At 45.3% G+C, this 21,119-nt stretch overlaps 3 protein-coding genes across 10 annotated transcripts in view; 1 reads left to right on the top strand and 2 right to left on the bottom strand.

The window, feature by feature from the left end:
- Positions 1-6,071, top strand: part of ADAM17 (ADAM metallopeptidase domain 17) — a 67,797-nt gene extending 61,726 nt beyond the window's left edge. For both annotated transcript variants that reach the window (XM_030799587.1, XM_003272718.4), the window contains exons 15-19: positions 514-644; positions 1,453-1,531; positions 2,291-2,379; positions 4,136-4,186; positions 4,768-6,071. In XM_030799587.1, coding sequence (XP_030655447.1) covers positions 514-644; positions 1,453-1,531; positions 2,291-2,379; positions 4,136-4,186; positions 4,768-5,109 — 692 coding nt within the window. In that variant the 3' untranslated portion in view covers positions 5,110-6,071. The remainder of the gene's footprint in view (positions 1-513; positions 645-1,452; positions 1,532-2,290; positions 2,380-4,135; positions 4,187-4,767) is intronic.
- Positions 496-19,853, bottom strand: IAH1 (isoamyl acetate hydrolyzing esterase 1 (putative)). 4 transcript variants are annotated; one of them, XM_030799589.1, is made up of 7 exons: positions 19,263-19,396; positions 17,890-17,942; positions 15,568-15,716; positions 12,547-12,708; positions 9,466-9,584; positions 7,649-7,721; positions 496-579 (listed from the first exon to the last, which is right to left on the bottom strand). In XM_030799589.1, exons 1-6 carry the CDS (start codon positions 19,341-19,343, stop codon positions 7,668-7,670), a joined length of 618 nt encoding a protein of 205 aa, XP_030655449.1. In that variant the 5' UTR covers positions 19,344-19,396; the 3' UTR covers positions 496-579; positions 7,649-7,667. The 4 variants fall into 4 exon arrangements, with proteins under 4 accessions (XP_030655449.1, XP_012353099.1, XP_003272767.2 ...); XM_030799588.1 differs by lacking the exon at positions 496-579 and adding an exon at positions 7,020-7,108 and having other exon boundaries at positions 19,263-19,395; XM_012497645.2 differs by lacking the exons at positions 496-579; positions 7,649-7,721 and adding an exon at positions 6,638-7,108 and having other exon boundaries at positions 15,568-15,684; positions 19,263-19,853.
- Positions 19,854-20,792: 939 nt separating this feature from the next.
- CPSF3 (cleavage and polyadenylation specific factor 3) overlaps positions 20,793-21,119 on the bottom strand; it is a 51,646-nt gene continuing 51,319 nt past the window's right edge. For 3 of the 4 annotated variants that reach the window (XM_012497643.2, XM_003272717.3, XM_030799580.1), the window contains exon 18: positions 20,793-20,985. In XM_012497643.2, the coding sequence (XP_012353097.1) occupies positions 20,884-20,985 (102 nt within the window). In that variant the 3' untranslated portion in view covers positions 20,793-20,883. The remainder of the gene's footprint in view (positions 20,986-21,119) is intronic. The other variant, XM_030799581.1, reaches the window with a different exon arrangement.

Here is a 21,119-nt window from a genome sequence, read left to right as displayed (position 1 = left end):
TGTCAGAGCTGTTCTTGGTGGAGGAGTCGTGGAGCTTTAGCTGCAGGGCTCATGCCCCTGGGGTCACTCAGCTCCCCACCCAAGGGTGGACAGTTGTGTCCCAGCTGCTCTTGCTTTCAGGGAGCCAGTGTGGGCCCTGAGGGGCACACTTTAGACTGAAAAGCCAAGGATTGAAGTCAGCAGGGTAACAAGAAAGTTGGGACAAAGGGAAACATTTAGAAGAGCATTGTGAGGGGCTTGGAGAGAATAGTTAGACTTTTAAGAGAGGTCTTTAATCTAGAACGGATTTTTCTCTGTTTTTTTTTAAACCTTGTGGCCTCTGTCACTGAAGGCTGAGGAGTGTGACCTCAGAAACTACTCCTTGGTGGGGGCTATGGATAGTATTAGCTATTGAAATAAAAAATAAATATGATTTCTTACCTCTTTGGGAGCATGGTCAGGGAGGAAAGAGGAGACAGGAGGAGAGGCAGGTCTCAGAACAATCCAGCTGTCAATGCGTGTTCTCGGTTCCAGAAACTGACAACTCTTGCAAGGTGTGCTGCAGGGACCTTTCTGGCCGCTGTGTGCCCTACGTCGATGCTGAACAAAAGAACTTATTTTTGAGGAAAGGAAAGCCCTGTACAGTAGGATTTTGTGACATGAATGTGAGTATTTATGTACAGCTTTTTCTGTAACAGCCAGATAGGAAGTTTTTATTTTGTAAGTACTTGATTTTGCAGATGAAAAGAAATCAAAACACAAGTGGGGCTACATCCTTCTGGCCCATTTTTGTCTATGGGTATTACTTAGGAGGAGAAGACGGAGTGCTTTCAGGTCCCTGCCTGTAGTTTCCTTCCATAGTGGGAGGCTTTGAGCCTAGAGACTGAGAAGGACTGGGGTGGGGACTTTATGGTAAAGTTGGTTGGTTTCAGGCAGTGGGTCCTAATTATGTTTTCCTAGATTACTTACAGAACTGACTAAGATTGCAAAATTATTCAGGGTGTGATTTTGGAACAGGTGCTGAATGAGTAGGAAAGTCCTAGAAGGCTGCTTGACTTAAGCCAGACCCTTTTGTTCTCTAGAGAAGCATAATTTTGCTCATTCAGAATGATGGGAGAGGGTTTCAAGGTTTAAGAGGCTTCACAGGGAGTCTGGCTGTGTTCTTCACTGTCCACTGTGTATGTGTAGAGTCCTTACTGGAATGCCTCATCTTTAGCAAACTGGTTTTCTTGATTTTTGTCTCCTGGTAATTCTAAATCACTTGTAAAAATAGACTAATTATGAAAGTGTTAATGACAGTATGTCCTACTTTCTTGGGTACGCATTACGCGGAAGTTATTGCCTTGTGTCAAAGATGGGAAAACGTTTGATTTTAATGAAGCCCTTTACATGTCAGTTATTTTTATAAAGCTACATTGCTTCTGAATACATTGTGTTTGGGAATGATGCTGTATGTATGTTTTTTCTTCATAGGGCAAATGTGAGAAACGAGTACAGGATGTAATTGAACGATTCTGGGATTTCATTGACCAGCTAAGCATCAATACTTTTGGTAGGTGATTTCCCCAGATTACTTACTGACAGCTGAGTCGATTTCTGTGATGACATTAGAAAAGTGTGCTTTCAGAGTGATGTGCTCTAATTCTGCAGTAGAAGGTGGAAATATTCACAGCTTTAGTTGTGAAACAACTTTGTTGGCTAGAATAAAATGAACGCATAGATAGTCTGTCCCTGTGGAGCTTGGATGCACAGATTTTCTGACAAGGGAAATAAAGTCAAAATATTGGCTTCCTTCTTTACCCAAAAATATACATGTGATTAGCATAAGCATAGTTTAATGCTATAGACTGAATCCTGATTGATGTAAGAGTGTTTATTTGACTGAATGCTATATACTGAATCCTGCTTGATGTAAAAGTGGGCCTCATATTTTGCAGAAGCAGGGTATATCATGTCCTCACGAGTCCATAATTTAATCACAAAAATAATATCCAGGTAACAAAAACTTTGTCTTCTTAAGCATTTACTAGTAGTAGCATTCCATATGATTAGTCTGTTGACACAGTTACTCCAGGTAGTATGTTGAATATTCTGCAATCTCTTCCTGTCAGCCAGTATATGAGGGCTATTTCTTTAAAAGCACTTGGTATGACGAGATGGTGTAATACAGGCAGCACAGACATTCTTCTCTTGGTAGTAGTGTCTAGCCAGCAGCTCTGGCATTTGACACAATGGTAATATCCTAAGAGCATTTCACTTTAGATTTGTGAAGTACTTGGTCAAGACATTCACTGTTTGGAATTGTTCACAGGAAAGTTTTTAGCAGACAACATCGTTGGGTCTGTCCTGGTTTTCTCCTTGATATTTTGGATTCCTTTCAGCATTCTTGTCCATTGTGTGGTAAGTCACCAACTTTTAAGTAATTAAATATTTTATTTAAATTTCGATCAACTCCAACCATGGTAATCTCTGGAAAAGGTAAAAACTTGTTCTTAGCAAAGTTTGGCCTGATATTTCCAATAGCTTTTTTTGTTGTTATTCCTAGGGGAACATGTCATAGAAAGCTTAACTAATGGTCTTTAAAAAAAAATACTATTTTTGTGTGTTGGTATTTTAATATATAAATTTCTTAGGAATTTTATACTTTTAAGCATAGGAGACTGTTTAACTGGATTTGTCCAGGTCTTTTGATGAGTAAAGCCTTTAATTAAGGGCATTTCCAGGCTTTGCTGCAACAGAGCAAATATCAAATATCGGCATTTCAGATGTTCCCCATATATCATGTAGATTCTTGGCAGCAGATGGCTATGTCTTCAGCCTTCTGCACAAATAGGATGTAGGGACTGGGGCCCAGCTGTCTGTGAGTATTTACATCTTCCCCAAAAAAATAAGAGTAAGCAGTCTTTTCTGTTCTCATTCAGAATCAGCAACAGCTACAAGTTGAATTGGGCTTTGACTAAGGAATTCCTGGTCCTTTATAAATTTGAGGCCCTTTTTCATAAATGTTCTTACAAATCCATTCACTTGCATCCGTGGGGAATGGGGATTTGTCTGCCGTAGAGATGAGAAAGGCAGACCCAGGCTTCCAGGCTTGTTTTCCCAAACTCTTTCATAGTGGCCTTCCTATGAGCATTTAAAAATTCCAGCACAACTGATGACAAAGGAGTTTTTCCTACTGCTTCCTTCCTTTCCTTTTCTGCTGGCTTCTCCTGCCTAGGGGCCATCTCACAGAGCAGCTCTTCCTCGGGGTGGTAAGCATGATGGTGTAGGGAGGAAGATCTCTAGGGAGCACTTGTGCTGAAGAAAGCTGAAGGTGATGTGCTTGAAGCTTTGACAGATGTCTCTGGATGACAGTGCCATCCATCACGATTGCTTTTATTGGAGGATGGAACCTATTTTGTTTACAGGGAAGTTGCACATGTGGACAAGGCACGACCCTTGATTTCAGAGCAAAGCCTCTGATAGGAGGGAGGGCCGTGGCTTGTTTCTGGTCATAGAATACATTGATGGCATCCAGACAGGAAGCCTAGTCCTGGATTCTTGGTCCTTGCCCTCTGTCGCCTATTATGCTTCAGCCACAGGCAGGGATGGGGCAGGAGATGGCCATGTGGTTAGCCTTCTGCAGAAGGAGATGTAGGGATTGAGGCCCAGTTCCTCCAGCAGAGCATGGTCCACAGAAACTGTGGAGACAGCTAAGAGGAGAGTGAGGCCATGGGCCGGGGCAGTGCGAGGAAGGCTGCAGGCCCAGCCACCTGGGTCTTCCTACCAGTTGCCCTTCCAGTCATTGCAGTCCTGGTGTACCCAGCATCTGGGACATTTGCCATTTCATGCACAGGAAGATGTCCTTATTATTCCCCTGCCCACAGAGGGATGAATTTCTCAGAAAACATAGCACTTAAACCTTGCCTCTTCCTGTACTTAATGCCAAAATGTATTTCCTTTGAGTGCAAAGCAAACAAACACTTCTAGATTGGTGGCAAAACTAAAGCTTGGGTGAGAAATGGATTGTCATCTGTTGAGCCTGCTATCACTTTCTACAACTCAGGTTCTAAGTTCTTCAGTTAGTGTTAGGAGTAGCCTGTGATGAAACAGTACTCACTAACTGAATTGTATTTGTAGGGAATGACCTTTCTTCTTGCTGTTCCTTTCTTTCTAGGATAAGAAATTGGATAAGCAGTATGAATCTCTGTCTCTGTTTCACCCCAGTGTAAGTATACCATATGAAAGAAACAATCTTCGCCTGGTCTGAGGCCCTGTTAGGCAAAGACCTTCACCTGACCCAGCAAGAGCTTTCATTGGCTGATGGAAGGTCATGTTGCAGCAGGAAGGGTCTAGGTTGGAATGTTTACCCTTCTGACAACAGTGATGGTGAACTTCGATAAGTTGCATGGATAGAGATTTAAAGAACTGTGCTGTGCCCTTCCCAAGCCATAAGGAGTGATTTAGCCATTCAACACTTAGTTAATATTTTGAGATCAATTTCTCTCTTGGGATCTTACCTTGAGAGGTTTGAATCCTCTTTTGGGTCTTCAAATGGTAAGTTTTCAGGATGCTTGAAAGCTAGTAATTATTGTTTTTGCCATTAAAAGTAATGGCATTAATTACTTTTGCACCAACCTAGTATTTTTTAGTCACTTCTTAGGTTGAGTGAGCCTCACCTAGCCCTTTTTTTTTTTTTTTAGCATCACAGTGCCAACAGAATAAGGGGCTGTTTGATGGGTACGGTTGGAGCTGTGAGGACCTAAGATTCATCTTTTATTCCCATCAATTGAACCCATGTCTTTGCAGAATGTTGAAATGCTGAGCAGCATGGATTCCGCATCGGTTCGCATTATCAAACCCTTTCCTGCGCCCCAGACTCCAGGCCGCCTGCAGCCTGCCCCTGTGATCCCTTCGGCGCCAGCAGCTCCAAAACCGGACCACCAGAGAATGGACACCATCCAGGAAGACCCTAGCACAGACTCACATGTGGACGAGGATGGGTTTGAGAAGGACCCCTTCCCAAATAGCAGCACAGCCGCCAAGTCATTTGAGGATCTCACGGACCATCCGGTCACCAGAAGTGAAAAGGCTGCCTCCTTTAAACTGCAGCGTCAGAGTCGTGTTGATAGCAAAGAGACAGAGTGCTAATTTCGTTCTCAGCTCTTTTGACTTAAGTGTGCAAAATATTTTTATAGATTTGACCTATAATCACAGCTTATATTTTGTGAAGATTGGGAAGTGACTTAACAGCAGATGCTGGTCATGTGTTTGAACTTCCTGCAGGTAAACAATTCTTGTGTGGTTTGGCCCTTCTCCTTTTGAAAAGGTAAGGTGAAGGTGAATCTAGCTTATTTTGAGGCTTTCAGGTTTTAGTTTTTTAAATATCTTTTGACCTGTGGTGCAAAAGCAGAAAATACAGCTGGATTGGGTTATGAATATTTACGTTTTTGTAAATTAATCTTTTATATTGATAACAGCACTGACTAGGAAAATGATCAGTTTTTTATACACTGTAATGAACCGCTGAATATGAGGCATTTGGCATTTATTTGTGAGGACAACTGGAACACAATAGTTTTTTTTTTTTTTTTTTTTGCCTTCAACTAAAAACAAAGGAGATACACTGTCTCTAAATTGTGGGTCTATTTCTAGTTATTACCCAGAGTTTTTATGTAGCAGGGAAAATATACATCTAAATTTAGAAATCATTTGGGTTATTATGGCTCTTCATAATTCTAAGACTAATGCTCTCTAGAAATCTAACCACCTACCTTACAGTGACGGCTATACATGGTAGCCAGTTGAATTTATGGAATCTACCAACTGTTTAGGGCCCTGATTTGCTGGGCAGTTTTTCTGTATTTTATAAGTTTCTTCATGTATCCCTGTTACTGATAGGGATACATGCTCTTAGAAAATTCACTATTGGCTGGGAGCAGTGGCTCATGCCTGCAATCCCAGCACTTGGAGAGGCTGAGGTTGCGCCACTGCACTCCAGCCTGGGTGACTGACAGAGTGAGACTCCTCTGCCTAAAAAAAACAAAAAAACAAAGATTGCCTGTTTTCAAACACTAGTGAATAAGAGGGTGAGATATTTCTTAACAAAAAAAAAAAAAAAAAGAAAAAACAAACAAACAGGTTGTTTTGAATAGGCTGAGGTGTGGTGAGCCAGCCAGGAGACAGAATACTACCTGCCCTTAGGGTTGGGGGCTGTCCCCACAAGAACTGATACTTCAGAAACCCTTTTTATTGACCCACAAGCAGATATTTGAATTACTTCTTACTTTATTGCTCCAGGATTCTGGATGGGCTGCATTTACTGTGTGAAGGATAAAAATCATTAGCCTGAATTCTGATTTCGATAAATTGCCATTAAAAGCTTTTTTCCCCTAAGAACTGAAATGTGCTCACCAGCCAAAACATTTTAACATGTAAACTTTGAGGGCAATTAACCAAACCTGTGACTAATCCTATCTCCCCCTACCCCCCATTTCCAAGGACATTTGTTACTCAGATACTTGTTATACTAATACTTGAACTTGTACCTTATGGTATTTGCTATCTTTAACTAGTCATGATATTCTTATACTTTAGTTACACTTTTGGAATTTGATACAAGGTTGAGTGGGGTGTGTGGGTGTATGTATGAGTGAAACAGTTCTCAAAAGAATGTAAGAAAACCATTTTTATAAAATTGTGACTTTTAAAAAAAATAGTCTTTACTTTGTCATTTATAGAATTAAGCTGCTCAGGGTATATTTTATAGCTGTAGCACTGATATCTGCATTAATAAATACTGTCAAAACACAATGGACCTAAGTATAAAACTTCCCTGAAAAATCTAATACTTTTATTATTAATATCAGTGGCAAAGGTTTAAGCCTGAGGAAAAAAGCGTTATCTCTATGTATTGACAACTTTGAGTTCTGTAGATAACAAGCAGATTTGGGTCTCCTGTGATTGGCTAATGGTCTCCATCTCCCAGCAGACTTAATTCAGGTGTTGCTTCTGCTACATCCCGCCAGTAAGGAAGCAGCAAAGGCAGAGAAGAGACCTTTTTCTCTATCAAAGGCCAGAGATGCGAGAACAAAAATTCATTCCCCTTTGGAGACAAATGTAGTCCATCTGATAAATAAGAAGAGAAGTCCTAGAAGGGAGAGAAATCGGTTAAAGGTGGGTAACTGGCCAGGTGCGGTAGCTCACCCCTGTCATTCCAACACTTTGGGGCCAAGGATTACTGGAAGACAGGAGTTTGAGACCCTGTCTCTACAAAAAATTTTAAAAATACAAAAATTAGCTGGGTGTGGTGGCAAACAGCTATATTCCCACCTACTTGGGAGGCGAAGATGGGAGGATCACTTAAGCCAGGACTTGGAGGCTACGTGAGCTATCGTTGCACCACTGAGCTCCAGCCTGGGTGACAGACTGTCTCCCCCTGTGCAAAAAAAAAAAAAGGCCGGGGAGGGAGGGTATAACTTTTCTAAATGCCAGTGTGTACCATTCTCTCATTTGTGGCCCTGCAACAGAAAGATCACCAGCCCCTTTCATTGTAGGCATCTGACCAGAGTTGTCTTGGACTACAGTGGCACTGATATGCTATTTACATAGGTGAACACACAGAGAACCCTTACTAGTGCTGTAGTACTATCTCCATATTATAGAATTGAGTTTCATGAAAGTCACTCACCATTAAGTGAGCTGGGACCTCATTCCAGGTCTTCTGAGTCATATGACATGATTCTCAGGTTATTTGAAAGAACAGGTAAATATGGCCTGTTAATATAATCAGCAAAAATGAAAAATTTGGTATTAGGAGTGTTCAGGGGCCCCATGAGTCAATATTGTTTTTGACTCTAGGCAGGTTTTTAGGTAGAAAGAACTTGTACCATCTAACCTAGAATAGTAATTGCTGGGACACAGGAGTCCAGTCTTCCTCCCACTCCCCTGAACTCAAGAGTATATATTTAAAAAGATACACGTATATTTGGAGACAGGGTCTTGCTTTGCTGCCCAGGCTGGAGTGCAGTGACATGATCATGGCTCACTGTAGCCTCAACCTCCTGGGCTCACGCCATCTTTCTAACCTCAGCCCCCTGAGCAGCTGGGACTATAGGCATGTGCCACCATACCTGGCTGCCTGGCTAATTTTTATGCTTTTTGTAGAGATGGGTGTCTCATTATGTTGCCCAGGCTGGTTTTGAGCTCCTAGGCTCAAGCAATACTCCCACCTCGGCCTCACAAAGTATTGGGAGTACAGGCATGAATGGTCATACCAGGCCCTGAACTATAAGAGTTTTACCCATACAGCCATTTCTTTCTTGGGGAAGAATCTTACTAGCCAAGAGCTCTGTTAGAATCTGGGTGGCCAGCTAGCTTATGTGACCTTTTTTTTTTTTTTTTTTTTTTTGAGCTGGAGTCTCACTCTTGTTGCCCAGGCTAGAGAGCAATGGTGCAGTCTCGGCCTACTTCAACCTCTGCCTCCCAGGTTCAGGTGATTGTCCTGCCTCAGCCTCCCAAGTGTCTGGGATTACAGGTGCCTGCCACCACGCCTGGCTAATTTTTCTATTTTTAAGTAGAGATGGGGTTTTACCATGTTAGTCAGGCTGGTCTCGAACTCCTGACCTCAGGTGATCCACCCACCTTGGCCTCCCAAAGTGATGGAATTACAGGTGTGAGCCACCGTGCCCAGCCCAAGTCTTGCCTTTTCGAGATACCACACAGATGGACTCATGTAGTAACCAACCTTCAGAGACCAGCTTCCTTCCCTCAGTGAAATGCCTCTGAGAGTCACCCACGTTGCTGTGTATGTCAGTCCTTCCTCTTTATTGCTGAGTAGTATCCCATTCCATGGACACACCAGTTTCCCTATTCCTCGCAGAAGGACACTGGGGTGTTTCCAGCAGGTAGGAATAATGCTGCTGTCAACAGTTACACCCAGGTTCTGTGTGAACATAGTTTTCATTTCTCTAGGGCAGATAACCCAGGAGTGGACTGCCAGGTCCTCCCTGAGTGTATGTGTGACTGCGTAAGAAACCAGCTGTCTCCAGAGTTGGTGCACCATTCTATGGGACCTGCTTTTTACCTTTTATATTTGTGCTTTCAGGCTTTAAAACAAAGTAACTTAATTAGAACTACATATCTCAGTTTTATTAGCCAATACTGTATTTAAATTCATTGTTTTACCTGTTAACAAGTTTTAGCTTTCTGCCATTCTCTGTATGAAAGAACTTGGCCTGGATGTTCATAAATATGAGCCATGTATTGCTCATTTACATCACTGTGCACTAACTCCTAGCCAAGGAGCCTCGCTGAATAAGCTGCTGGGCTTGTGAGCCATCCTGGAACCTCCATTCCTCCCCTCCCCCAAGCCTTTTCGTTTTCATTGGCTAAAGGGATGACTGTCTTAGCCAGGCAGGGCCTTTCTAGGGAAAGCTGCTGCACACACACCTGGTTTACTTCTGTGTGATCCTATTTACCCCGAGAGGACTGAGCAAGCCACTGTACCTGGCTGTCCTGCATCAGGGTCCACAGGTCAAGTACGTCAGTCCCACAGTCTTGGGCCACTCGTAAACACGCATTGGCATATTCACCAACAACAGAGTTCAGGCGATTTAGTTTGCAACCTATTGAAGAGAAGAAATCGAGGTGGCAGTTGATAAACCCAAGTGCTGGCCCTTGTGTAAGTTCTGCTCCACTCATCTAGACAGTTTCGAAATGCCATTAAATATTGACCCCACTTGGGCCAGCCTTGGGGTTTAGGGTATATGTTGATGAGCCTTGCAGGTTACTGGTGTGCTGCTCTACTCAGCAGAGGACAAGGTGCAGTGGGAAGAAGGAGCCTTTAGTGGTAACCAGAGTCTTCCGAGGCGCCAGGGAGGATGTTCTAGAGGACACCTTGAACAGAGGCAGAGAGGCAGAAAAGGCCCAGGAGGGCTGGGCTGCTTGGAGAGTGCTGGCTGCAGGAGCTGGACTGGGGGCTGGTAAGGGTTGCACTGGTAAGAAATGCCAGGCCATGGAAGCTGAATGCTGCGCTGACACCGCTGGCTTCTCATATGTAACAGCTGCACCGCAACACAGCAAAATAATTTGTCGGCTTTAGACATAGAGACCTTTATTTTGATGCCTACAATTTTCACTAAATAGCTGTGTGCCTGAACAGCTTAACCGTCCTGAAGCTTTCTGCATCCTTATGATGACAGTGCCTACCTAGTTGCAGGAATATTGACAGGATTAAGAGACTAAACACCAGCAAAGCAGCTAGCACAGAACGATTGAGTGTATCTAACACAAGTGCAGGCTGCCTCATCCTCCCAGGGAGCTGCACCAGGGAAGGCTGGAGTGCAGTATCTGGGGATTGTGCTAGGTTGGTTTGGAAGGTGGGGCTGGGGCTAGGGGAGAAGGCTCAGGAGGCTGCAAACAGGACAGTGAGGGCTGGCGAGAGGCGGACTACAGAATGATATTAAAGAGAAAGCATGAGGATATGGGCAACTGGATGTGGGCCACAGGAGGACCTATGCTGGCCCAGGCTGTACATCACACCGGCTTTGATTCATACTTGGGATCAATTGTTAATAAAATTCACCTAGATTATAACTAGCTACCCCATCCCTACAAAAAAATTTAAAAAATTAGCTGAGCATGGTTGCACATGCCTGTGGTTCCAGCTACTTGGGAGGCTGAGGCAAGAAGATCACCTGAGCCCAGAGGTCGAGGCTGCAGTGAGCTATGAGCAATCCACTGCACCACAGCCTGGGTGACACAGCAAGACCGTCTCAAAAAATAACCTGCTGAATTTCTAGGGGACCAGTTATTGAGATGTGACCCCTCTTCTACCTCCTTTGCCCATTGCTGACCTTTTAATCTGCATTGGGCTACATTCAAGACTAGAAAGGGGAAATGAAATTAAACATTCGGAATTTCATATATATTATTTTCCTGGGAAACAGTAGACAAAAAGAAGTAAACAGCTTCTGTGGACCGTGCTATGTAACGTTTTTCCCCATTTGTTAAAGCCAAGATGACACTGCTCCCCAAGCAGTTAGGGCTGCAGACCCAGAAGCAAGCTGGGAGTCTGAAGTTGTCTCCAGTGGAGCTCTGTGGGCCTTAAACACCTTCCCTACAGAACACTCTGTAGCTCAGGCCCAGCAATAGGGCCCCTCTGCCCTGATGTGATGCCCAGAGCCTACTGCCACCATGTCCCGCAGGCTGGGGTTTCTCCCCGTTTGTGCCTCCAGTGTATGGCACCCTTTGACATATGCTGTTTGTGACTTGAGAATGCACTGGATACTCCTCTAAGGATGACAGGCCCTTTGAGAGCAAGGGACATAGCTACAACCCAACTGAACAGTAAACTCATAGAACAGTAAGGACTTGAGCTCTGAAGTCACACCTGCTGGATTTGATTCCTGGTTCTGTTACTGGCTGTGTGTTCTTGGGCAAGTTACTTAGCCTCTCTAAGACTCCATTTCTCCACTGGTAGAGACAATAACAGCCTTCCATGAAGTTGTGGTGTGTGTGCTGTGGTGTATATAAGAAACATCTGGAGTGCTGAAAATGGGTCCAGAAATCTACCTAAAAATCACGGTTAACTCAGAGTCAGACCACACTTTGAGAAATAGCTGTTCTGTGTTGCAAAGTCAATAATTTGTCCTAGAATGTTGAGTTCTGGGCAGCTTAGAAAACTTCCAGGCCAGGAACGGTGGCTCACACCTGTAATCCCAGCACTTTGGGAGGCTGAGTCAGGCAGATTACCTGAGGTCAGGAGTTCGAGACCAGCCTGGCCAACATGGTGAAACCCGTCTCTACTAAAAATGCAAAAATTAGCAGGGCGTGGTGGCACACACCCGTAATCCCAGCTACTCAGGAGGCTGAGGCAGAATTGCTTGAGCCCAGGAGGCAAAGGTTGCAGTGAGCCGAGATCGTGCCACTGCACTTCAGCCTGGCTGACACAGCCAGACTCTGTCTCCAAAAAAAAAAAAAAAAAAAAAAAAAAAAAAAAAAAAAGGAGAACTTCCATAATGCACATTTTCAACATTAACATACAGCTGACCCTTGAACAACACAGGTTTGAACCGTGAAGGTCCACTTATGTGCAGAGGTTTTTCAATCAAAGGTGGATCGAAAACACAGCACTTGAGGAATGTGAAACCCAACTATATGGAGTGCTGGCGACTCCTATCTGATCATTCCTACCCAGCTTCTGTGGGCCAGGAAAAGCCCCAGGTGTGGACTTCCGAGTCAAAGCGCATCAGCATCAGCCCCCCAGGCCGAGCACCACAGCTCTGCACAGATCTCAGCGGCCTTCATGTGCACCTTGGAGTCTGGCAACTGTAAAGGTCAGCAGATGCCAGGCCCACGGTTCCCTCCTGACTATCCAAAGCCAGAATCCCTTTTCTATGTCAAAAAAGGTCTCAGGTATGACATAATGGAAGCTATACTTTAATAATTTTGGATTGAAAACAGACTGAAATGGACATACTGAGCCCCTAAGAAACAGAAGCCCCAGGCAGGAAACCACTGTCCTATCAGAGTTCCTCCCTCAGTATTCCTATCCAGATTTGCCGAGATTGGCTGTGGTTTGTTTACCTTGTATGATGCACTCTTTTTCCCAGGCTGTTTCACAAAGTGGGGTCGGCGTGATGAGAATGACTCGATTCTCAGGGATGTCCACAGACTTCAGGTACTGCACCATGCTCTTTAAATTTGCAGCATACTCCTCCAGGGGAATGTGCTGCTTGGGATTCTCATCTGCTCAAGAGAAACATGAGTGCTCACCAGATGCATATTTATTATAAGTGACAATTCAGGTGAACACACTTCCGCAAATGCCTGTTATTCATGATGTCACTGGGGGGATTGTTTAACACCAAGGACACAAGAGAAGTTTTTCTCCTTGATGAATTAAAATGTATAGTTCTTCATAAAGCAAGACTTCAAAGGCTCTAACTAGGGGCACTGTAAGTACTCTTGTCTTTTCGTCACTAGTATCCAGATGGTTATTACATCAATTAGGTTGGATTTGTAAAGAAATTAAAGAGCCCAGCCTGTTGGGTGAGATGGCCTAGGTTCAAATCCTGGCTTTGTCACTCCTCGCCACAGAACCACGGATAAATACTTAGCCTTTCTGTACCTCATTGGGAAAATGAAGATAATAGGGTCTCCCTCCTAGGACTGAAAATCAAAACAGCTAAGAGTTTACAGCACCGAGAGCAGGGTGCCTTCACAAAGCAAGCACTCAGTCTAAACAAATGGCACCCATGAATACTACTACTATTATTGCAAAGGAGTATTTTCTAGATAGGCTCTCACTGAAGTATTACAAGGGTCATTGTTTACCATTTGCTAACCACATGTAAGTACAGTATAAAGAAAAAAACAGTCACCAATGATCCTACCACCCAGAAACCCACTGTTGGCATTTGGATGCATATCTTTCCAGTCTACGAAGATACACATGCTTTTAAAAAAATGAGTTTGCACTGAAGATTATATTCACGCTGAAGACTTCATATTTTGCTTTTCTCTACAAATTGTTTTACAGACAGGCTCTCGCTCCATCACCCAGGCTGGAGTGTAGTGTGATCAGAGCTCACTGTAACCTTAACTCCTGGGCCCAAGCGACCCTCCCACTTCAGCTTCCTAAGTAGCTGGGACTACAGGCATGCAACACCACACTAGGCAAACTTTGTTTTGTTGAGACAGAGTCTCACTGTTGCCCAGGCTGGTCTCAAACACCACGCCTGGCTCACATAACATATTACGAGCTTTTCTGTGTCCATAAATAGTCCTCAAAAAATGCTATTTAGTTGTAGGGTGACCACGTGATGTTTCCATACTGTACAGCTTCTAATCTGCTGTTATAAATAGCAATACATGGCCAGGTGTGATGGCTCATGCCTGAAACCCTAGCACTTTGGGAGGCCGAGGCAGGTGGATTACCTGAGGTCAGGAGTTCGAGACCAGCCTAGCCAACATGGCAAAACCCTGTCTCTACTAAAAATACAAAAATTAGCTGGGCATGGTGGCGAGCGCCAGTAATCCCAGCTACTCGGGAGGCTGAAGCAGGAGAATAATTTGAACCTGGGAGGTGGAGGTTACAGTGAGCCGAGATCGTATCACTTCATTCCAGCCTAGGCAAAAGAGCGAAACTGTCTCAAAAAAAGAAAAATAAAATAAAAAATAAAAAAAGCAACACACAGAAATCTCTGCACACACATCTGGCTGCATATCTGAATATTTCCTTGGTTGAATTTCTACACATGGGCAGTCCCTTGACGCATACTGCCGCACAGCTTTCCAGAGGATTACAAGCTATTCTCTCACCAGGAATGTAAGAGTTCCAGTCTTACTTCATGCCTGTCATCCGTAAGTCTACTGCTTCATATTGCTTTTCTGAGTCAAAAAATCAAAATACCTTGTTTTAACTGGCATTTTTTGTTAAGTTTTCACACATTTTCAAATATGTATTTGCTGTTAAATTTCTCCTTTTACCTATTCCTGTCCTTTGCCTACATTTTCTATTGTAGTATTTTTCTTATTGATTTCTACACTAAAGACATTACTCTCTTGTCTGCCACATTTTTCAGATATTTTCCTTAACACATCATTTTCTTTTTCAGTTTTTTCGTAGTCTGAGTTATTTTATTTCATAAACCTGTTTTTCCTCTGTGGCTTCTTCCACTGCTGTTATACTTAGGAAGTGTTTTTCCTTATCCTAAATTTGATAAAAATTTATCTTTTTAAAAAATTCTGTTTTGAGTTTTCTTATGGTTTTTGGTACAAGATAGAAAGTGAAGATTAATTTCTTCCTAAATATAATGGTTGGTGTGCAGTCTCCACCGATCCCTGTAATCTACGTAATCTTTCTCCTAGAAAGCAAGAATTCCGTACTGCAGCTGGTGTTCCTTCATGTCCAGTCTCAATCAGAGGTCTCCCACAGTGTGCCCGTGAATAGCAGACCACACCACTTCTGTGACACAAGCAGGGGCACCAAGAATCTCTGGAAGATGACTACCTAACTTCCCAAAACAAAGGCTGATTTTTCTCGTTTATAGCACGCAGAAGGCTTTTTTCAAGAGTAGAAAGGGAAGAAAGGCCTCTTACACAGCTAGCTTTCCTCTAGTCACAGCAGCAATTCTTCAGCAATCAAGGAGAGACCATCTCCTTTTCCAAACCCATGTTCACCACTGCCCAGGATTCAAGCCTAACTGAGGTCGGGGTGGCTGCTGCCCTGCGATATCCCTCCCTAAGACACTCCACCAGCTGTCATCAGTGTGATGCAAGCCACAAGGTATCCTTTAGCTTTCTGCTGCCGAATGCATGAACTAAAGAGAAAAACATTACAAACTTAGCATAGCACTAACAGACTCTAGAAAATATAAGTGTTTGCAAGATTAGGACTGCCAGCAACCGAGGCATGTAGAAACCGAGTCAAGAATAAAATCCACCAGTGTTAAAGCCAGGGATACACATCAACTCAACATAAGTTTGGCAAAACCATATCTATTGGGAGCAAGTAAACAGTTGAAAAAAGTATATTAAATGTAAGTTTGCTGTAACATAAAAATGATTAAAAGTGAGCTAGAAGAACATAAAAAATGCTTTTACCTTTTAGTGCACTGTCATTGGCCCCAAAGAAAATTGTAACTGCTACTGGGATGTCCAAACTGTTTCCTTTCCTGATTAATCTTGGAAGGATAATTTTGGCCCATCTGGTATTGTAACCTGAAAATCCACGATTCAGAACGTCACATTTTCTGAAACGAAACATTTTAAAAAGATGAATTGTGGGCAAGAAGTGTTTACGGTCCCAGTAAGCGGCCTTTAGTGAGGGTGTGCTCTCTGGGATTCTAAACCCCTCACGTCTCTGAGCCACCCCCAGGCTTCACTTTGATAGGATCAAGAACATAGTGGAAGCATGCTGATCTTAAGCCATTCAAAGATAGAGGTAAATACGCCATACTCCTGCGTGAGAGAAGTAATTATATATAAAGGGGCTGTGATGAAGTCTAGACTACCTGACTTCAAGCATGGTATAGTGGGGTACTTTTAAAATGGAGTTCGCAACAGATAATCTGAGCAAGTATCTCAGGTAAAAAGTCACTAATATCCTGGAACTTAAATAGTTTAGTTTGGTTTATATTTAAATAGTCTATAGAATATTCGAGATTTCTGGTTTTGATTAAATAGTTTTAGTAAATATATTTGTTGTGTTTCAACTTAAACCGGTTCATTAATACTTTTTGTTTCCTTCTTAAAAATAGTTGGATTCACAGTACTGTAGGTGTAATGGGGGGAAAAAAAAAAGCCGGGTTGCCTGGATTTCTTTCTCGGCTCCATCTGTGACCAGGCGTGACCCTAGGCATGCTGTGCTCCTTCCTCACATGTAAAGTGAGGAGATCCCAGTTAAGGATTCACATCAGGCAGTAGGTTTAAAACCCCTCAGAGAATACCAGTCACAGAAGAGGGACTCTTTTTATCTTAGTCTTGGTAAAATGATATGATTTGGGATTTGCTTCAGAATAATCCATAGTAGGAGGGATGGATGGGCTCATTTTACTCTTTGCTTCTGTGGATATTTAAAGTTGTCCATAAAGTTTTCTTAAAATGACTCCTGGGGTTCAACTTATGATTAGTAAATCAATATGGTTCATTTTGGTGTATTCACATTCCTATATATGCATAACCAAGCAGAGAAGCTGGGGCACCAGCGGAGAACTGCAGGCTACAGCATCAGGCAGCAGGCTCCAAAGCAGCACAAGGGGACACTTTATGACACTGCTCAAAGTTCTCAGGCAGCATTTATAAACTGGGGAACAACAACAGAAACTCAGCCTTATTTCTAAGATAGTTTTTGTGTGTAGTGATTATAAAATGCTGACTAGCCATTTTACAGAGTGAAATCACAATATTTTAATGAAGTGCTGGGCTGGGTGTGGTGGTGAGTGCCTGTCGGTCCCAGCTACTCAGGAGGCTGAGATGATGATGGCTTCAGCCCCAGAGGTGGAGGCTGCAGTGAGCCCTGATCACCCTGCTGCACTCTAGCCTGCATGACAGAGTTGTCAGGCCTCTGAGCCCAAGCTAAGCCATCATAACCCCTGTGACCTGCACATACATCCAGGTGGCCTGGAGCAACTGAAGAACCACCAAAGGAGTGAAACAGCCAGTTCCTGCCTTAACTGATGACATTCCACCATTGTGATCTGTTCCTGCCCCACCCTAACTAATCAATCGACCTTGTGACATTCCTCCCCTGGACAATGAGTCTCAGGAGCTCTCCACAGAGCACCTTGTGACCCCCTTCCCCTGCTAACAATAGATAAGCACCTTTAACTAATTTTCCACTACCTAGCCGAGTCCTATAATACTGCCCCACCCCATCTCCCTTTGCTCTTTTCAGACTCAGCCCACTTGCACCCAAGTGAATAAACAGCCTGTTGCTCACACAAAGCCTGTTTGGTGGTCTCTTCACATGGACGCGCGTAACAAGAGACCCTGTCGCAAAACAAAAACCACCAAAACCAAAATAAAGTGCAGTGGAATTGTGACAAGGTGAGTCTTAGTCATGGCAGCACTTCAAAAAAAGGCAAAGTAGCTTCCTACTAGTGTGGTGTCGCAGTGAAACTGCAAGTTCTGCAATCACAGCAGCTGGACTTGGATCTGTCTGCCCTTGACTAGCAAAGAGGCCTTGGCCATTTCCTTCATTTGTCTGAGTCTACCCAGCCATCAGAGCTCAACCCTAAAATATCTAATTGGTCAGACTGAGTGATGAGTAAATTTTTTCTGTTCCTTCTCCTATATACTGATTAGGGGAGGCAAGCAAAATTAATAAAGGAGGAATGTTCTGTTCAGAACTATCCTTCATCCATAAGACGGATCCCTAAGACATTTTCCATCCGTAAGAACTCAAGTATTGGAAACCATTCTCACCTGACCAGCCTGTCAGCCAGCGATGCTCCCCATCCACCCTGCTGGAAGGAAAACTGGAGGAAGAAAAGCCCATTATTACTACTAATGACTGTAACGGGGCATCTCAGCAAGGGCAGTTCTGATTGGCAACTTCTGTTTTCCCGGCGCTCCCTTCTTGGCTTTGATTGCTTCACTGGAGGAGGTCATTTTGGGGATTACAGGTAAGTACACCTGGCAGCACCTTAGCAGAGGGGGATTTTTCTCTATCAAAAGCTAAACAGCCTGTATTCCCAGCACTTTGGGAAGCCGAGGCAGGCGGAGCACATGAGGCCTGGAGTTCCAGACCAGCCTGGTCAACATGGCGAAACCCCGTCTCTACTAAAAATACAAAAATTAGCCCGGTGTGATGGCTCACGTCTATAATCCCAGCTACTCGGGAGGCTGAGGCAGGAGAAACGCTTGAGCCCGGGAGGCGGAGCTTGCAGTGAGCCCAGATTGCGCTACTGCACTCCAGCCTGGGCGATAGAGCGATACTCCGTCTCAAGAAAAGAAAAAGAAAAGAAAACGACAAAAAAAAAAGCTACACAGAAATTTAAGTTAAGGAAATAAAGTCAAAGGTCAGTGAGGAAATGAAGGCCACGCCGCCTCACTGCTTTGCTGGTTACCGAGCTGAGGGTGAACACTTTTGCATACACATTCCCATGGAATTCGGGAAGCCCTGACTGCCCCATATGCCTAAACATAATGTTACCAGTTACTGGCGTATACACAAAAACCTGGTGAAGCAAGTCCTGTCTGAGAAGAGGACACACACAGGAATGGACTTTCTACGCCCTCCCCGAAGTAAGAACCTGCAGTTAGAAGAAGACCGTTCCCTTCACAGGAGGTGAGATGATCTTGGATGAACGGATGGTCCTTTCCTACCTAATTCCTGAAGGCGTTTTACTTCCAAAGTCAACCCCTAACGCCCCCACCTGTGCCCGCAGGGAATGCAGCGAGAGGGTTCCCGGCGCCTCTGCCCGGAGCCGGCCGCGGGACCTCCTGGGACACAGCGCGCTGTCGCCCGGAGCCGCTAACCCGGACCCGGAGGGAAAGGCCGCTGCCCAGGAGGGCGCTGAGGGGACGACCGCGCATCTCGACACGGGGCGGGCAGCGCGGCCGGGTCCCCTCGCGTCTGTGCCGGGAGCCCGGGCTCTCGCGGACACCGTCGTGGCCTCCGGGACGCTGCGGGCCCGGAAGGCGCAGCCACTGGGGAACCCGCCACTCCTCCGGTGTCGCCACGGGCGTGGCCAGGCCTCCGGCCCAGCCGTCTCGGGCGCCGAAGAGAACGGCGAGGAGCCTCGGCCGGCTCGGCAGCGATCCCGCAGGGAGGCCGAGCGTCGGGGCGGCCGTACCTGGGTGATGGAGTCCCCGAAGAGCAACAAGCGAGGCCAGAGCAGGGCGCTGCCGCAGCCCGCTGCCTCGCACAGCGCCATGGAGCAGCCAGTCGGAGCAGGGCGGGGCCGCCAGCCGGGAGAGGCGCCTGCGCAGTGGCCGCCCGTGAGTTGCAGGAGCCGGGCTCGTTGGGCACCCAGGCAGTCACTTTGGTGACGCGCGAAGGTCGTTGCTCCTTGGAGTCCGTTTGCAAGAAGCTCGGCCTCCGCGCTTGTTCACCCACAGCAAGGCTGCCCCCAGGGAGTCCGGAGCCCGCGTCCCGCCGCGTGCTTCCCGGAAGAAAAGCGGTCCGGAGCCCCCCAAGCCCACCCCGCGCTCCGCGGGCGCAGGTGCGTTCGGCAAAGGGCAGGAGTGTAACCTCAGGACGCGCGGCGGGAAGCACAGCTGGCCCTCGGTGGTGCGGAGGGCTGCTCCAGGCCCCCCTGGAAGAGGTCGTGGGGTGCGCGCGGCCTCCTGCGCCGGGCCTCACTCTAGAGGGCCTGTAACAGCCAAGAGGACGCAGGCACTGTGGAAACCCTGGCAGTACCTCGTGGTTCTGCGAATGACAAGGGAAAGCAGCTGCACGTTCAGTGCGTGCGCAGCCGGCCGCTTTTCTTTTTCCCGCCGTTGGGTGGATGCGCGGATGCAGAACCCCGCGGACACGGAGTACTGACTTACTTCCAAGGGATTAATCTGTTAAAACGTGGTTGTAATGCAACGTTAAGAACCTCAACTGTGCAATGAAGTTCTGCGGCCGAGCTAAAAACGGGTGGGAAGGATGCCTTGAAATCACGGAGCTGTAGATGAGTAATAGAAGGGCCAGGTGGAGCCAGCGCAGAGGCCCGCTCCGCTCCTGGGGCGGGGCAATGGGCGTAGAGCGTGACCTTTAAGTTGCTCGTCCCAAGCTGGCTTGGATCACCTGGGGGAGCTTTACAAATAAGATCCAACCAAGGACCCTCATTCCAGCCCGACTAACTCACCTCCTGGTGGCAGGACTTGGGCACAGGTGCACTTGTAATGCACCCCACGTGATTCCCACGGGTAGCCCAGATTGAGAGCCCCTGCGAGAGCAAGCAAAGGTGCCTGGACTTCATCTTTATCATAAGGACTTCATTAAGGCCTTCAAGCAGCAGAGGCTTGAGGCCAGGTCTGTTCCAGGAATCAGCTGTAGGGGAGGAGATGGAGGTGGTTGCAGGAATTCAGAGGGGAGAGTAGACTTGGACTCGAACAGCAGCGGTGGAGATGAAGGCAGGAAAGATTCAAGTGCAACTTAGAATCCTTATTATTAACTCAAATTGGTTACCCCAGGGGAGAGGGTAACCAGCAGCCGTTGCTGTCGGCAGATCTTGATGGTTTCCACGGGAGCTGCACATACATGCCTGGAAGAAGAATCCATAAATTCTAAAATAATGGGCAGTTGATTTAGTAGTTAGTTCTAGAATAATGGACACATTAATTGGCGATTTAGCAGTATTCAGGCTGTTGGAATAAAGGCCATTTGACATCAAAAGTAAATAGGCTCCCGCAGAGAAACGAATGCATTTTATTTTAGGTAACAGAAGTAGAGTCAAGTATTTTTTCAAAGTTCATATACAGACAGTCTCAGTGAACTGGCGTCAGGGCCTCGTACAGTCTCTGTGCAGCCAGCTCCACCATTTCTCGAAGGGATTCATCGTCTTCACTTCCCTCTTCACATTCTACAGTCTGAAAGTGAGGCACAAACAAGACTGTTAGAATTAAGTCTATAATGATTATATAGAAGATAAATGAATACTCTTTTAAAAAAACCATCATCTCATAAAAAATTAGCCAGCTGTGGTGGCGTGTGCCTGTGGTCC

The sequence above is a fragment of the Nomascus leucogenys genome, chromosome 19, assembly GCF_006542625.1.
Source record: "Nomascus leucogenys isolate Asia chromosome 19, Asia_NLE_v1, whole genome shotgun sequence".
Classification (NCBI taxonomy): domain Eukaryota; kingdom Metazoa; phylum Chordata; class Mammalia; order Primates; family Hylobatidae; genus Nomascus; species Nomascus leucogenys.
The sequence above is the reverse complement of the archived record's forward strand: the minus strand, read 5'-3'. Positions and strand labels throughout refer to the sequence as shown.

Bases quoted from the DNA above. Each gene is read 5' to 3' on its own strand.
- IAH1 (XM_003272719.4), bottom strand. From the start codon at position 19,343: ATGGCGCTGTGCGAGGCAGCGGGCTGCGGCAGCGCCCTGCTCTGGCCT. The intron at 9,585-12,546 runs GTAAACAAACCA...TCTCTTCAATAG, and splicing joins AAAAGAGTGCATCATACAAG to GTTGCAAACTAAATCGCCTG. The intron at 7,109-9,465 runs GTACAGTGGCTT...TCTCCCTTCTAG, and splicing joins CCCTGATGCAGGACAGCCAG to GACTTCTCTTCTTATTTATC.